Source organism: Pongo abelii, chromosome 7 (assembly GCF_028885655.2).
Source record: "Pongo abelii isolate AG06213 chromosome 7, NHGRI_mPonAbe1-v2.0_pri, whole genome shotgun sequence".
NCBI lineage: Eukaryota > Metazoa > Chordata > Mammalia > Primates > Hominidae > Pongo > Pongo abelii.
In genome coordinates this window covers 114,440,651-114,456,885 of record NC_071992.2, presented here as the reverse complement: position 1 = coordinate 114,456,885, position 16,235 = coordinate 114,440,651, and the positions used below count along the sequence as shown (strand labels likewise).

The 16,235-nt window shown below is 37.7% G+C and overlaps 1 protein-coding gene across 3 annotated transcripts in view; it reads left to right on the top strand.

Annotated features, from left to right (window-relative positions):
• Nucleotides 1–16,235, top strand: part of STK3 (serine/threonine kinase 3) — a 355,868-nt gene that overhangs the window by 268,200 nt on the left and 71,433 nt on the right. For all 3 annotated transcript variants that reach the window (XM_024250559.3, XM_063726297.1, NM_001132197.1), the window contains 1 exon segment: nucleotides 4,962–5,137. In XM_024250559.3, the coding sequence (XP_024106327.1) occupies nucleotides 4,962–5,137 (176 nt within the window).

Below are 16,235 nucleotides of genomic sequence, written 5' to 3'. Positions count from 1 at the left end.
AGAAGAAAAGTTTGAAGCTAGCATAGGTTGGTTCATGATGTTTAAGGAAAGAAGCTATCTCCAGACCATACAAGTACAAAGTGAAGCAGCAAGTACTGATGGAGAAGCTGCAGCAAGTTATCCAGAAGATGTAGCTAAGATAATTGATGAAGGTGGCTACCCTAAACAACAGAATTTCAATATAGAAGAAACAGTCTTCTATTGGAAGATGTCATCTAAGACTTTCCTAGCTACAGAGGAGAAGTCGATGCCTGGCTTCAGAGCTTCAAAGGACAGGCTGGTGGTGGTGACTAAGTTGAAGCCATGTTCATTTACTGTTTTGAAAATCCTAGGGCCCTTAAAAATTATGCTAATTCTACTCTGCCTGTGCTCTATAAATGGAATAATGAAGCCTGGATGGCAGCACATTTGTTTACACTATGGTTTGCTGAATATTTTAAGCCCACTATTGAGACCTACTGCTGAGAAAAAAAGATTATCTTTGGACTGTTACTGCTCAGTGAGAATGCACCTGGTCACCCAAGGGCTCTGATGGAAATATGCAAGGAAATTAATGTTGTTTTCCTGCCTGCTAACACAACATCCATTTTGTAGCCCATAGATCCAGGAGTATTTTAGACTTTCAAGTCTTATTATTAAGAAATACATTTTATAAGGCAATATCTGCCATAAATAGTGATTGCTTTGATGGATCTGGGTCAAGTAAGTTGAAAACCTTCTGGAAAGGATTCACCATTCTTCATGTTATTAAGAATATTTGTGATTCATAGGAGGAAGTAAAAAGATCAGCATTAACAGGAGGTTGGAAGAAGTCCATTCCAACCCTCATGGATGACTTTAAGGGGTTAAAGACTTCAGTGGAGGAAGTAACTGCAAGTGTGATGGAAATAGTGAAAGAACTAGACTTGGAAGTACAGCCTGAAGATGTGACTGAATTGCTGCAATCTCATGATTAAACTTGAACAGATGAAGAGTTGCTTCTTATGGATGAGCAAAGAAAGTGGTTTCTTGCAATGGAATCTACTCCTTGTGAAGATGCTGTGAACATTGTTGAAATGACAACAAAAGACTTAGAATTTTCCATAAACTCAGTTGATAAAGCAGTGGTAGAGTTTGAGAGGATTGACTACAATTTTGAAAGACACTATGCTGTGGGTAAAATGTTACGAAACAGCATCTCATGCTACAGAGAAATATTTTGTGAAAGGAAGAGTTAACTGATACAGCAAACTTCACTGTGATATTATTTAAGAAACACTACAGCCACCCCAAACTGGACTTCTAAGCAGCACAGGTGCCTCTGCACTCTCTCGTTATTCTCCAGGGTTCTCCCACTGACATTCAAGTCAAATCTTAGCTATTTATCTGTTGCCTTGGTCTTTTTTTGTTGAGAGCGGACTAGCACCAGGCCTCTCTTGTCAGCCATCTTTCTGATGTCACTCCTAAACATAACTTTTAGAAAACCAAATACCGCATGTTCTCACTTAACAAGTGGAAGCTAAATGATGAGAACACATGGACACATCTGGGGAACAACACACACTGGGGCTTTTCAGACAGTGGAGGCTGGGAGGAGGGAGAGGATCAGAAAAAACAACAAATGGGTACTAGGCTTAATACGTGGGTGATGAAATAATCTGTAAAACAAACCCCCATGACACAAGTTTACCTATGTAACAAATCTGCACATGTACCCCGACCTTAAAAGTTAAAAAAAAAAATTTAAGAAAATTGACGTTGTAAAGGCAAACAAACAAACATAACTTTTATGTGCACTGGGAAACCAAAAAATTTATGTGACTTACATTATTGCGATATTCTCATTATTGCAGTGGTCTGGAACCAAACCTGCAATAACTGCGAAATATGCCTGTATCTAGTTCAATAGTATTAATCTTAAGCACTTCCATAAAGTTGTGCAGCCATCACCACCATCAATTTCCATAACTCTTTTCATCTTGTAAAACTCAACTGCTGTACCTATTAAACACTGACTCTCCGTTTCCCACTCCTCTTAGTCCCTAGCAACCACCATTCTGTTTTCTGTCTCTATGATGTTGACTACTCTAAATACCTGACATAAGTGGAATCATACGGTATTTTGTTCTTTTGTTACTAGCTTATTTCACATAGCATAATGTCCTCAAGTTTCATCCATGTTTTAGCATGTGTCAGAATTTCCTTCGTAACATTTTGCTAATGGGCACTTGGCTTGCTTCCATGTTTTAGCTGTTATGAATAATGCTGCAATAGACATGGGGTTACAGATATCTCTTCAAGACCTGGCTTTCAATTCCGGATATATACCCAGAAGTAAGATGGTAAATTTTATCTTATAAAAAATTTTTTAAAACACATAAGGTGAAGTCAATAAAACCTCTGTTTTGATATGGCAAACCATTTTATTTTAAGGCAATGAGACAGATTTTTTTTAATGAATAAATATCACCATTACCACTCTCTCTTATAACCTCACCCAAGCCGTCTCACCTAGGCTTCCAATCTGTCAGATAACACACATAGAGATCCAAAAGTAGGGAGAAAGGAAAGAGGAGATAGGATGTTTACCTGTCAGTTCAATCTCCCTTACCCCACCCTTTTGTTTTTTGAAGTTTGTTTAAGAATTCCGGACTCTCTGATTTGCCACATAAAGTAGGCATCGATTTAGGCTTCCCTCATATTTTTAAAGACTAAAACTAAGTCTTAACATGCATTCTTTTGACCAAAATGACCTTAAAGCTCATCCCAACTAACATTGTTACTTAATTGTCATAGTAGTAACTGTAGTTTTCTACTGTGCTAGGACTATTACAAATGCAATCTAGGTTGGTCAGATGACTGTTATGAAAATTATGTCTCTTTTTAGAGGAACAGTGAGACTAGAATGTCTCCATAGGCAAGTAAACAAGTTGATGATGAATCTGAAACATATATCCTATGAAAGGAACTGGGGATGTTTTATATTAAAAATAGACAGCCAAGACAGGAGCCATTACCTCTGTCTTCAGATATTTGAGGGACAATTATATGAAAGAGGAATTTATTTGGAACATGAGTGTAAATTACAGAAGGAAAGATTTCAATTTTACATTTTAAAAATACTTTTTGTAACTTACAGTTGCCCATCAGGGTCCCTTGTGGGGAGGTGTACTCCCCATAAAAAATTCTTAAGAAAGTAGTTTACTCCCTGACCAACATGGAGAAACCCCATCTCTACTAAAAATACAAAATTAGCCGGGCATGGTGGCGCATGCCCGTAATCCCAGCTACTCGGGAGGCTGAGGCAGGAGAATTGCTTGAACTCAGGAGGCGGAGGTTGCAGTGAGCTGAGATCGTGCCATTGCACTCCAGCCTGCGCAACAAGAGCGAAACTCCATCTCAAAAAAAAAAAGAAAAGAAAAAAGAAAGTAGCTTACTTTCTATTTGGAGAATTATATGGGAAATGCCTTCTTGGTGGTCTCTGGGACATTTATTTGGAGCCCTGGGGCTTTAAGGATCCAATTTGAAAACCACTGATCAAGACCAATATAGCCAGATTAAAAATCTAGTTATTCCAAATATGTATTTCCTATTTAGTCATTCAATATAAAAAATGAAGAGCCATTGAAAGATTTTGAGCAGAATGACGTGTTTTGGTTTGTATTTAGAAGGGTCACCACTTTGACAATATGGAAATTAAAATCAAAACTGATATTGGAAGCAAGGAGACTAGTTTGGAGGCTGCTACAATGGCCTAAGCAAGAAGTGATTAGAAGCTAAACTAAGACAGTTGCAATGATAAGTAGAGAAAAGGGGTTATAGTTAACTGTACTGAGAAGTAGAATTAAAAGACCTAATAATCAGTTTGCTATGGTAGGAAGGGAGGAGTCTGAATTAATTCTCAACTTTATTATTTTGGGGATTGAGTAAATAAGGTTGACTTTAGTGGAGATAGAATATGTCGGGGGAGCTGTAGGTTTGAAGGGAAAGATCTTGAATTTAGTTTTAGAACTGGTAAATTAATTGGCAACTCACCTCAGATTAAGTTGTCTAATAGCTAGCAAAGTTAGTTATGGAACTTAGGCGCAAAGTCTGGGCTAGAGAAGTAGTGTTGGGAGACATGGATGTAAGTGTGGCAGGCGAAGCCATGGAAGTCCGGGGCAGAGGGAATCAGAAAGACTGAGGAAGCAGTTTGATAAATATAAGAGGAAATTGAGTAAGTTCTTATGACTTTTTAAAATTTTTTTAAAGTTTATGTATTTCATATATATGTATTTTTTAATTTGAACAGGGTCTTGCTCTGTTGCCCAGGCTGGAGTGCAGTGGCACAATCATGGCTCACTGCAGCCTTGACCTCCCAGGCTCAAGTGATCCTCCCACCTCTGTCCCCAAAGTAGCTGGGACTACAGATAGGTGCCACCACACCTGGCTAATTTTTTGTATTTTTTATAGAGTCAGAGTCTCACTATGTTGCTTAGGCTGGTCTTGAATTCCTGGGCTCAAGCATCCCTTCCACCTTAGCCTCCCAAAGTTCTGAGGTTACAGGCCACCATGCCTAGCCAAGTCCTCATAATTTCTTACAGCTGAAAATGTACAATAACAATAGCAATGCAGGCTTAAATGCAAAGAAAAAAAGCCCACCAAAAACCCTTGAGTTTTTAAAATTTACTTTCTTTGAGAAATTTGAAATACAGCTGAAATGATTTTTAATAAAATTATGATAATGATTTTACTAAACTTCTGAAATGTTTCTACAATCTAAACATTCCAGACCTTTGCCTAATCATCAGCTTAATTTTTATTTGGTCTGGGTATTTTTTAATTCTTATTTTATTTCACTTTGTTCTTTATGAAATTAATTATGTTGGCCTTGAATCTGACCAGTGCAAATTTATTATATGGCTTCATAAAAAAATCATACTTCAATGAAAATACTTCTTTAAATGTAAGAACTTATACCTTCCTTATGTTCTTTACCTAAGGAAATGCAACCTCACCACAAGTACAAAGACCATCTTTCATGGACTACTTTGATAAGCAAGACTTCAAGAATAAGAGTCACGAAAACTGTAATCAGAACATGCATGAACCCTTCCCTATGTCCAAAAACGTTTTTCCTGATAACTGGAAAGTTCCTCAAGATGGAGACTTTGACTTTGTAAGTACATTTTAATTCTTCAATTTATGTTTTCTCCTTCTATATTTTATCATCAAATTGAGAAGCATAGTTCATATGTATATGAACTGTGTGTATGTATATACAATTATAGACCATATGTTAATATTCATTATACAGCCATATGCATGGATAGAGAAATTGTGAAACTGTAGCTTGCTTATAGAAATGTACTTGCAGAGAAATACTTTTTTATAGTTAAATAATAGCTCAAATTTAGATAAATATTCAGAACTCCTTAAAACTAAAATGACAACTATTTTAAAAGATGTTTTCAATAATGCAAATATGAGATACTTCTGACATTCAGTAAACTCAGTTGCAAAATTAATGAAGCAAAGGTATTTATGACATAGAGTTTGAGAATTTGCTTCAATTTTTTAAGTATATGAGTTGGTTTCTATTTGAGTAAGTGTTAATTCCACTTGGTTTCTCAGAAATAATAGTCCTATTCTGTACCTAGGAGCATATAAACTTCAGTATAAAACTGCCTTATCACCTATTTTGTTACATTTTCTCATTATTTCTTCTACCCTGGTTCTTCTTACTTCTTTTAAAGAATGCATAAAATACAGATGAACTATTTTAAAGTAACTGTTTCCAGAACTTGAGAGAGTAAATTCTCAAAATGAGTTATTTAATGGAGTGAAAATTTTATGGAGTAAATTTTTACTTAAGTACATTTTAAATAATAATGTTACTTTTGCATATTGTTCTGGAAGATTTTTTTTTCCAAACAAAATAACTTTATAATCCTTTATAGTTTTATTTATTAATAAACATATGGATAAGTAAATACAATTTTGGATATATGTAAATATGTACATTTTTTAAATTTAAGAATTTTTAAGTAATATTAAACCATTTTGCTTAGGCAACATGACTCTAAATGCTTTGCGATTATAAATATTTTAAGTACTTTTTTCCTCAGTATTGTGATTGAGTTTTTAAATAATCAGATAATAAAGTTTCAAAATCTATCCCCAATAAATTTAGTACTAATTGCTAGCAAATATTAGCAGTATAATTCACAGGTTAGCTTGCAAACATCGTTGTAATGTCTACTTAATATTTTTTCAATATTGTAGTAAGCAATTAGAAAAATAAAATCAATACGTCTTTAGTCCTAATAAGATTTCATTTTAACCTATCTACTTTTTTAAAATTATAAATTATTTAGAATGCTGACATTTAAGCTTTGAATTATTCATGAATATAATGAATAATGTAGAGTATTTAGCCTCAAAGAGTTGTCTTATGTCAGTTGGAATAAATCTTTTTTTTTTTTGGCATAAATTTAGGGGTACAAGTGCTGTTTTTTAAATTTACATGGATATATTGCGTCATGGTGAAGTCTGGGCTTTTAGTGTAACCATTACCCAAACAATGTGCATTGTACCCTTTAGGTAATTTCTCATCCCTGACTCCCTTCTTCCCCTCTCACCCTTCCAAGTTTCCATTGTCTATTATTCCACACTCTGTGTCCGTGTGTATACGTTATTTAGCTCCTACTTATACATGAGAACATGCAGTATTTGACTTTGCTGTTTCTGAGTTGTTTCACTTAAGATAATAGCCTCCAGTTCCATCCATGTTGCTTCAAAAGATAAGATTTTATTCTTTTTTATGGCTGAATAGTATGGAATACATCTTAATGGGCTCTGAGAAACAGTTTGAAATGAGCTACAAAGTAATGAATAAATTATCATGGTTAAGAAATGGCAAATAAAATGATTTAATTTTGTTTCAGTTAATCTTTCTACCACCCCAAAATTTAATGGCTTAAAATAACAACTATTTTACTTTCATCAAACCACAATTTTGTAGGTTAATAGTTTGTCTAGGTTTATCTAAGTGTTTCTTCTGCTGGGCTTACCTGGGGTTTCTTAAGTGACTGCAGTCATCTGCTGGCTTGAATGGGGCTGAACACTCTCTCTAAAATTACTTCACAAATGTGTTGGCAATTGTGCTAACTATTGGCTAGGTCATATGATCTCATCAGGCAAGCCTGGGGTTTGTACGTGGCAGTAGTAGCCTTCCAAGAAGGTGAAAACAAGGTTGTAAGGCCTCTTGACAACAGCGTAGGATCTGCACAGTGTCCATTGATAATAGCATCAAAAAGAATGAGATACTTAGGAATAATCTTAACCAAGTAGGTAAAAACTTGTACACTGAAAACTGCAAAAATATGGGTGAAAGAAATTAGACATCAGTACATGAAAAGACATATTCATAGATTATAAGCTTTAATATTGTTAGGATGTTAATATTGCCTAAAGCAATCTACAGAGTCATTGTTATCTCTGTCAAAATCCTAATGATATTTTTTGCAAAAGTAGAAAAAACTCATCCTAAAATTCATATGGATTCTCAAGGGACCCTAATTAGTCAAAACAATCTTGAAAAAGAAAAACAAAATTGAAGATCTCATGTTTCCTGATTTCAAAACTTACTACCAAGCTACTGAAATCAAAACAGTGTGGTACTGTCAGAAGGACAGACATGTAGACCAATGGAATAGAGAGCTGAGAAGTAAACTTTTCACATCTATGGTCAAATGATTTTCGGCAAGGGTGCCAAGACCATTCAGTGGGGGCAAAGAAGAGGCATTTCAACAAATCGTGCTGGGAAAACTGGATATCCACATGCAAAAGAATGAAGTTGGAGTCTTACTTTACACCATATACAAAAATTAATTCAAAATGGGCCTAAGATCTTACAGTAAGAAATAAAACTAAAAAATTATTAGGAAATACATATGAGAAAAACTTTGTGACATTGGATTTGGCAGTGATTTCTAGGCTATGACACTAAAAACAAGTAACAAAAAATAGATAAATTGGACTACATCAAAATGGAAAACTTGTGTGCATCATAAGACACTATCAACAGAGTGGAGGGCAACCAATGGAATGAGAAAAAACATTTGTAAATCATATATCTGATAAGAGGTTAATATCCATAATGTATAATGAACTCCTACAACTCAACAGCAACAAAAAAACCCCAAACAATCCATTTCAGAAATGGGCAAAGGGGCTGGGCATGGTGGCTCATGCCTGTAATCCCAGCACTTTGGGAGGCTGAGGCGGGTGGATCACCTGAGGTCAGGAGTTTGAGACCAGCCTGACCAACAAGGTGAAACCCCACCTGTACTAAAAATACAAAATTAGCTGGGGTGTGGTGGCGCATGCCTGTAATTCCAGCTACTTGGGAGGCTGAGGCAGGAGAATCACTTGAACCCAGGAGACAGAGGTTGCAGTGAGCCGAGATCGTGCCATTGCACTCCAGCCTGGGTGACAGAGCGAGACTCTGTCTCAAAAAAAAAAAGGGCAAAGGACTTAAATAGATATTCCTCCAAAGAAGATAAGCATGGCTAATAAGCACATGAAAAGATTCAATAATTACCATTAATCATTAGAGAAATGCATATCAAAACTACAATAAGATACTACACACCCATTCAAATGACTATTATCAAAACACAAACACATAAAATAACAAGTGTTGCTGAAGACGTAGCGAAATTGGAACTTTTCCTTGTGCACCTGCTGGTGGAAGTATGTTGTAGTCACTATGGGAAGCAGTATGGTGGTTCCTCAAAAAAACTAACATGGCGTTATCATATAATCCAGCAATTCTACCTCTGGGTATGTACCAAAGAAGTGAAAGCAGGGTCTCAAAGAGATAGTTGTACACCCTTTTTCATGGCAGCATTATTCACAATGACAAAAAGGTAGAAGCAACCCAAGTGTCCATTGATGGATGAATGGATTAAAAAAAATGTTGTAATACATAAAATGGAATATTGTTCAGCCTCAGGAAAGAAACTGTGCAATATGCTACAACATGGATGAGCACTGAAGACATTATGCTAAGTGAAATAAGCCAGGTCACAAAAGGACAAATGCTATATGATTCTACTTATATGAGTTACCTATAATAGTCAAATTCATCGAGATGGAAAATAAAATGTTGGTTCTCACGGGTGGGAAATAGGGAGTTATTGTTTGATGGGTACAGAGTTTCCGTTTTGCAAGATGAAAAACGTTCCAGAAGTGGATGGTAGTGATGCTTGTATGAGAGTGTGAATGTAAATAATGCCACTTAACTGAACACTTGAAAATGGTTAATTTTGTGTTATGCATTTTTTTGCATTAAAAATGCATAAGAGAAGAGGGGAAAGAATTTGCAGTGTCACTGTTGTCATAGTCTGTTGTCAAAATATGTCAGAAGTCTAGTCCTAATTCATAGGGTATGGAAATAAATTTCACCTCATGATGGAAGGAACAGCAAAGTCACATGGCAAAGGGTGCTATGAGATGGAAGGAATTATTACAGTACACTTTGCAGACAATCTAATAGAAAGGGTGTTAATTAAAATTCAACAGAAATTAGAATGTTGAATTTAGGAAATTAGAGTTCATTAATGATTTTGATAATGACCATTGCAGTACTCTACTTTCAGATTTTTCACATATACACAATTTTTGACGTGTAGCCTTCTACTGTCTGTCTTAGACTCATTTTAGTTTTGTGAATCTATTTTTCCAACGGCTAACTCCTGAAAGTAACTTTTGGAAACATTTTTAGCCCCTCATAGATTTTGTAGTCATTCTATCTGGAAATTCCAAAATGTGTTAGAAAACATTAAGCTAATTTAACAAATGTTTTACTTTGGATTGTGCTAGGCACTGTGGGTAAAAATAAATTATACTGATTTATTAAGAAGACAAGGTATGAGTTAATAAAGTGGTAAATTGTAATCCAGAACAATAACTCAGACATTGCCATGTCGTTTTGAATAAGAGGGAGATTTGGTGAAGGCTGGAGTTGTATATGAAATTATAATGTGGAAGAGGACTTTGTCTAACCATTGATAAATGGATAGCAGAAAGAGAGAAGGCAGGCATTACAAGGAATGATGTGTAATAAAAAGCTTAGTGGTAGGAAAGCATAATCTATATTGGGTGGCAATGAAATAGAGACCTTCAAGTCTGTGGTAGTTAATTTGGAAAAATATGAGAGATAAAATGGAAAAGCAGATCCAGATCAGAGGGTGAAAGCTTGCAAGGTTACAGAGTCTGAATGTTTATTTAATAGACAGTGGAAAGCCACTGAAGGTTTTAAGTTGGAGGATGACATGATGAAAAGTATCTTAAGAATGTTAATATTGAAGATAGCATGAAGGATTGATAGGAAGAGACTCAGGGTAGGGGAAATCGGTTATGCAGCACAAGTTTAAAATAATATAGGAATAAAATTGAAAAGAAAAACAAGAATGAGGAGGAAAGATTAACAGAAATAGCTGACATACTAGATTGAAGAGTACTATTTTGATTAGTTAAGGTGAGGAACCAAATGATAAATGGTGACAGTAACAAAAAAAAAATAAATGAATATGTTCTCACAGGAGGAAAGGGATATCAAGAGATCATATGACTGGATCCAATTTTTGCAGAGTTATTAATTTTTGACTTATATAGGGCAGATGGCCTTAAAAAGGGAATTGCGGGAGGGACGGAGTGACTAGAACAGTTCTTCCTTTCTCAACATTTATTACACCTATCAACTGGAACTGCTCAACCCTCTCTTCACTTTGAGGAAAGTGGAAAATGTTTGTAATTGCCACTGAGCAGAATGGAAATGGAAATAAATAAGAGATGAATAAAGGAAGCATTGCCTGAAGATGAACAAATAATTGCCAAGAGTAGTAGAGAGTATGGCAAAAGACAAGGAAAAGTGTGTAAGAGGGGCAAAGAGAGAGTGGTTAAAAGAAGAAGCATAGGTGGAGCACAGTGTAAGTGATTTGGTGGACTGCTTTGCTCACAAAATGGGGAAGTGGACTAAAAGCAAAGATACCAGCTGTTAATGAGGGAAATCTGGTCTTATTCGTTCCCTCATCTATTAGTTACAGAATGTTAAAAAATGTGACTCATTAAAGTATAAAGCATACTACGGTTTATGCGTTTATCTTCCCTCTTCATGATGCATCTCGAGGCCACCTTCTAGAAGAGAACTGTATTTTATATAATTCCTAAGTCTATTTGATAGAAGTTGCTTAAAATAAGCCAAAGTTGTTTTGACCATATTTTCAGGACAGAGAAGGCTTCATCCTTCTGGCTTGAGGAAAATGGGTTCTAAGAAAAAAAAAAAAAAAAGAAAGGGAACACTTTATTGTCTTTTGAGGTACTCAGAGCAGATTCCTAAAGGACAAAACTTATTCAGAAAGGCACCTGCTAGACAGATGTGCAGGGTAGGAAGCATTCCTTGTCTTAAAGCCTGTATGCTTTCAAAAAAAAAAAAAAAACCAGCTCCTGGATTCATTTATTTTTGAAGGGTTTTTTGTGTCTCTATTTCCTTCAGTTCTGCTCTGATTTTAGTTATTTCTTGCCTTCTGCTAGCTTTTGAATGTGTTTGCTCTTGCTTTTCTAGTTCTTTTAATTGTGATGTTAGGGTGTCAATTTTGGATCTTTCCTGCTTTCTCTTGTGGGCATTTAGTGCTATAAATTTCCCTCTACACACTGCTTTGAATGCATCCCAGAGATTCTGGTATGTTGTGTCTTGGTTCTCGTTGGTTTCAAAGAACATCTTTATTTCTGCCTTCATTTCGTTATGTACCCAGTAGTCATTCAGGAGCAGGTTGTTCAGTTTCCACGTAGTTGAGCAGTTTTGAGTGAGATTCTTAATCTTGAGTTCTAGCTTGATTGCACTGTGATCTGAGAGACAGTTTGTTATAATTTCTGTTCTTTTACATTTATTGAGGAGAGCTTTACTTCCAAGTATATGGTCAATTTTGGAATAGGTGTGGTGTGGTGCTGAAAAAAATGTATATTCTGTTGATTTGGGGTGGAGAGTTCTGTAGATGTCTATTAGGTCCGCTTGGTGCAGAGCTGAGTTCAATTCCTGGGTATCCTTGTTGACTTTCTGTCTCGTTGATCTGTCTAATGTTGATAGTGGGGTGTTAAAGTCTCCCATTATTAATGTGTGGGAGTCTAAGTCTCTTTGTAGGTCACTCAGGACTTGCTTTATGAATCTGGGTGCTCCTGTATTGGGTGCATATATATTTAGGATAGTTAGCTCTTCTTGTTGAATTAATCCCTTTACCATTATGTAATGGCCTTCTTTGTCCCTTTTGATCTTTGTTGGTTTAAAGTCTGTTTTATCAGAGACTAGGATTGCAACCCCTGCCTTTTTTTGTTTTCCATTTGCTTGGTAGATCTTCCTCCATCCTTTTATTTTGAGCCTATGTGTGTCTCTGCACGTGAGATGGGTTTCCTGAATACAGCACACTGATGGGTCTTGAGTCTTTATCCAGTTTGCCAGTCTGTGTCTTTTAATTGGAGCATTTAGTCCATTTACATTTAAAGTTAATATTGTTATGTGTGAATTTGATCCTGTCATTATGATGTTAGCTGGATATTTTGCTCGTTAGTTGATGCAGTCTCTTCCTAGTCTTGATGTTCTTTACATTTCGGTATGATTTTGCAGTGGCTGGTACCGGTTGTGCCTTTCCATGTTTAGCGCTTCCTTCAGGAGCTCTTTTAGGGCAGGCCTGGTGGTGACAAAATCTCTCAGCATTTGCTTGTCTGTAAAGTATTTTATTTCTCCTTCACTTATGAAGCTTAGTTTGGCAGGATATGAAATTCTGGGTTGAAAATTCTTTTCTTTAAGAATGTTGAATATTGGCCCCCACTCTCTTCTGGCTTGTAGGGTTTCTGCCGAGAGATCCGCTGTTAGTCTGATGGGCTTCCCTTTGATGGTAACCCGACCTTTCTCTCTGGCTGCCCTTAGCATTTTTTCCTTCATTTCAACTTTGGTGAATCTGACAATTATGTGTCTTGGAGTTGCTCTTCTTGAGGAGTATCTTTGTGGCGTTCTCTGTATTTCCTGAATCTGAATGTTGGCCTGCCTTGCTAGATTGGGGAAGTTCTCCTGGATAATATCCTGCAGAGTGTTTTCCAACTTGTTTCCATTCTCCCCGTCACTTTCAGGTACACCAATCAGACGTAGATTTGGTCTTTTCACATAGTCCCACATTTCTTGGAGGCTTTGCTCGTTTCTTTTTATTCTTTTTTCTCTAAACTTCCCTTCTCGCTTCATTTCATTCATTTCATCTTCCAGGGCTGATACCCTTTCTTCCATTTGATCGCATCGGCTCCTGAGGCTTCTGCATTCTTCACGTAGTTCTCGAGCCTTGGTTTTCAGCTCCATCAGCTCCTTTAAGCACTTCTCTGTATTGGTTATTCTAGTTATACATTCTTCTAAATTTTTTTCAAAGTTTTCAACTTCTTTGCCTTTGGTTTGAATATCCTCCCGTAGCTCGGAGTAATTTGATCGTCTGAAGCCTTCTTCTCTCAGCTCGTCAAAGTCATTCTCCGTCCAGCTTTGTTCCGTTGCTGGTGAGGAACTGCGTTCCTTTGGAGGAGGAGAGGTACTCTGGTTTTTAGAGTTTCCAGTTTTTCTGCTCTGTTTTTTCCCCATCTTTGTGGTTTTATCTACTTTTGGTCTTTGATGATGGTGATGTACAGATGGGTTTTTGGTGTGGATGTCCTTTCTGTTAGTTTTCCTTCTAACAGACAGAACCCTCAGCTGCAGGTCTGTTGGAGTACCTGGCCGGCCGTGTGAGGTGTCAGTCTGCCCCTGCTGGGGGGTGCCTCCCAGTTAGGCTGCTCGGGGGTCAGGGGTCAGGGACCCACTTGAGGAGGCAGTCAGCCCGTTCTCAGATCTCCAGCTGCGTGCTGGGAGAACCACTGCTCTCCTCACAGCTGTCAGACAGGGACATTTAAGTCTGCAGAGGTTACTGCTGTCTTTTTGTTTGTCTGTGTCCTGCCCCCAGAGGTGGAGCCTACAGAGGCAGGCAGGCCTCCTTGAGCTGTGGTGGGCTCCACCCAGATCAAGCTTCCAGGCTGCTTTGTTTACCTAAGCGAGCCTGGGCAATGGCGGGCGCCCCTCCCCCAGCCTCGCTGCCGACTTGCTGTTTGATCTCAGACTGCTGTGCTAGCAATCAGCGAGACTCCGTGGGCGTAGGACCCTCTGAGCCAGGTGCGGGCTATACTCTCCTGGGGGCACCGTTTCCTAAGCCCGTCGGAAAAGCACAGTATTTGGGTGGGAGTGGCCCGATTTTCCAGGTGCTGTCTGTCACCCCTGGAAGGGGAACTCCCTGACCCCTTGCGCTTCCCGAGTGAGGCAATGCCTCGCCCCTGCTTCGGCTGGCACACGGTGCGCTCACCCACTGACCTGCGCCCACTGTCTGGCACTCCCTAGTGAGATGAACACGGTACCTCAGATGGAAATGCAGAAATCACCCGTCTTCTGCGTCGCTCGCGCTGGGAGCTGTAGACCGGAGCTGTTCCTATTCGGCCGAGAAGAATCAAATAGATGCAATAAAAAATGATAAAGGGGATATCACCACCGATCCCACAGAAATACAAACTACCATCAGAGAATATTACAAACACCTCTATGCAAATAAACTAGAAAATCTAGAAGAAATGGATAAATTCCTCAACACATACACCCTCCCAAGACTAAACCAGGAAGAAGTTGAATCTCTGAATAGACCAATAACAGGAGCTGAAATTGTGGCAATAATCAATAGCTTACCAACCAAAAAAAGTCCAGGTCCAGATGGATTCACAGCCGAATTCTACCAGAGGTACAAGGAGGAGCTGGTACCATTCCTTCTGAAACTATTCCAATCAATAGAAAAAGAGGGAATCCTCCCTAACTCATTTTATGAGGCCAGCATCATCCTGATACCAAAGCCTGGCAGAGACACAACAAAAAAAGAGAATTTTAGACCAATATCCTTGATGAACATTGATGCAAAAATCCTCAATAAAATACTGGCAAACAGAATCCAGCAGCACATCAAAAAGCTTATCCACCATGATCAAGTGGGCTTCATCCCTGGGATGCAAGGCTGGTTCAATATACGCAAATCAATAAATGTAATCCAGCATATAAACAGAACCAAAGACAAAAACCACATGATTATCTCAATAGATGCAGAAAAGGCCTTTGACAAAATTCAACAACCCTTCATGCTAAAAACTCTCAATAAATTAGGAATTGATGGGACATATCTCAAAATAATAAGAGCTATTTATGACAAACCCACAGCCAATATCATACTGAATGGCCAAAAACTGGAAGCATTCCCTTTGAAAACTGGCACAAGACAGGGATGCCCTCTCTCACCACTTCTATTCAACATAGTGTTGGAAGTTCTGGCCAGGGCAATTAGGCAGGAGAAGGAAATCAAGGGTATTCAATTAGGAAAAGAGGAAGTCAAATTGTCCCTGTTTGCAGATGACATGATAGTATATCTAGAAAACCCCATTGTCTCAGCCCAAAATCTCCTTAAGCTGATAAGCAACTTCAGCAAAGTCTCAGGATACAAAATCAATGTGCAAAAATCACAAGCATTCTTATACATCAATAACAGACAAACAGAGAGCCAAATCATGAGTGAACTCCCATTCACAATTGCTTCAAAGAGAATAAAATACCTAGGAATCCAACTTACAAGGGATGTGAAAGACCTCTTCAAGGAGAACTACAAACCACTGCTCAAGGAAATAAAAGAGGATACAAACAAATGGAAGAACATTCCATGCTCATGGGTAGGAAGAATCAATATCATGAAAATGGCCATCCTTCCCAAGGTAATTTACAGATTCAATGCCATCCCCATCAAGCTACCAATGACTTTCTTCAAAGAATTGGAAAAAACTACTTTAAAGTTCATATGGAACCAAAAAAGAGCCCGCATCGCCAAGTCAATCCTAAGCCAAAAGAACAAAGCTGGAGGCATCACACTACCTGACTTCAAACTATACTACAAGGCTACAGTAACCAAAACAGCATGGTACTGGTACCAAAACAGAGATATAGATCAATGGAACAGAACAGAGCCGTCAGAAATAATGCCACATATCTACAACTATCTGATCTTTGACAAACCTGACAAAAACAAGAAATGGGGAAAGGATTCCCTATTTAATAAATGGTGCTGGGAAAACTGGTTAGCCATATGTAGAAAGCTGAAACTGGATCCCTTCCTTACACCTTATAC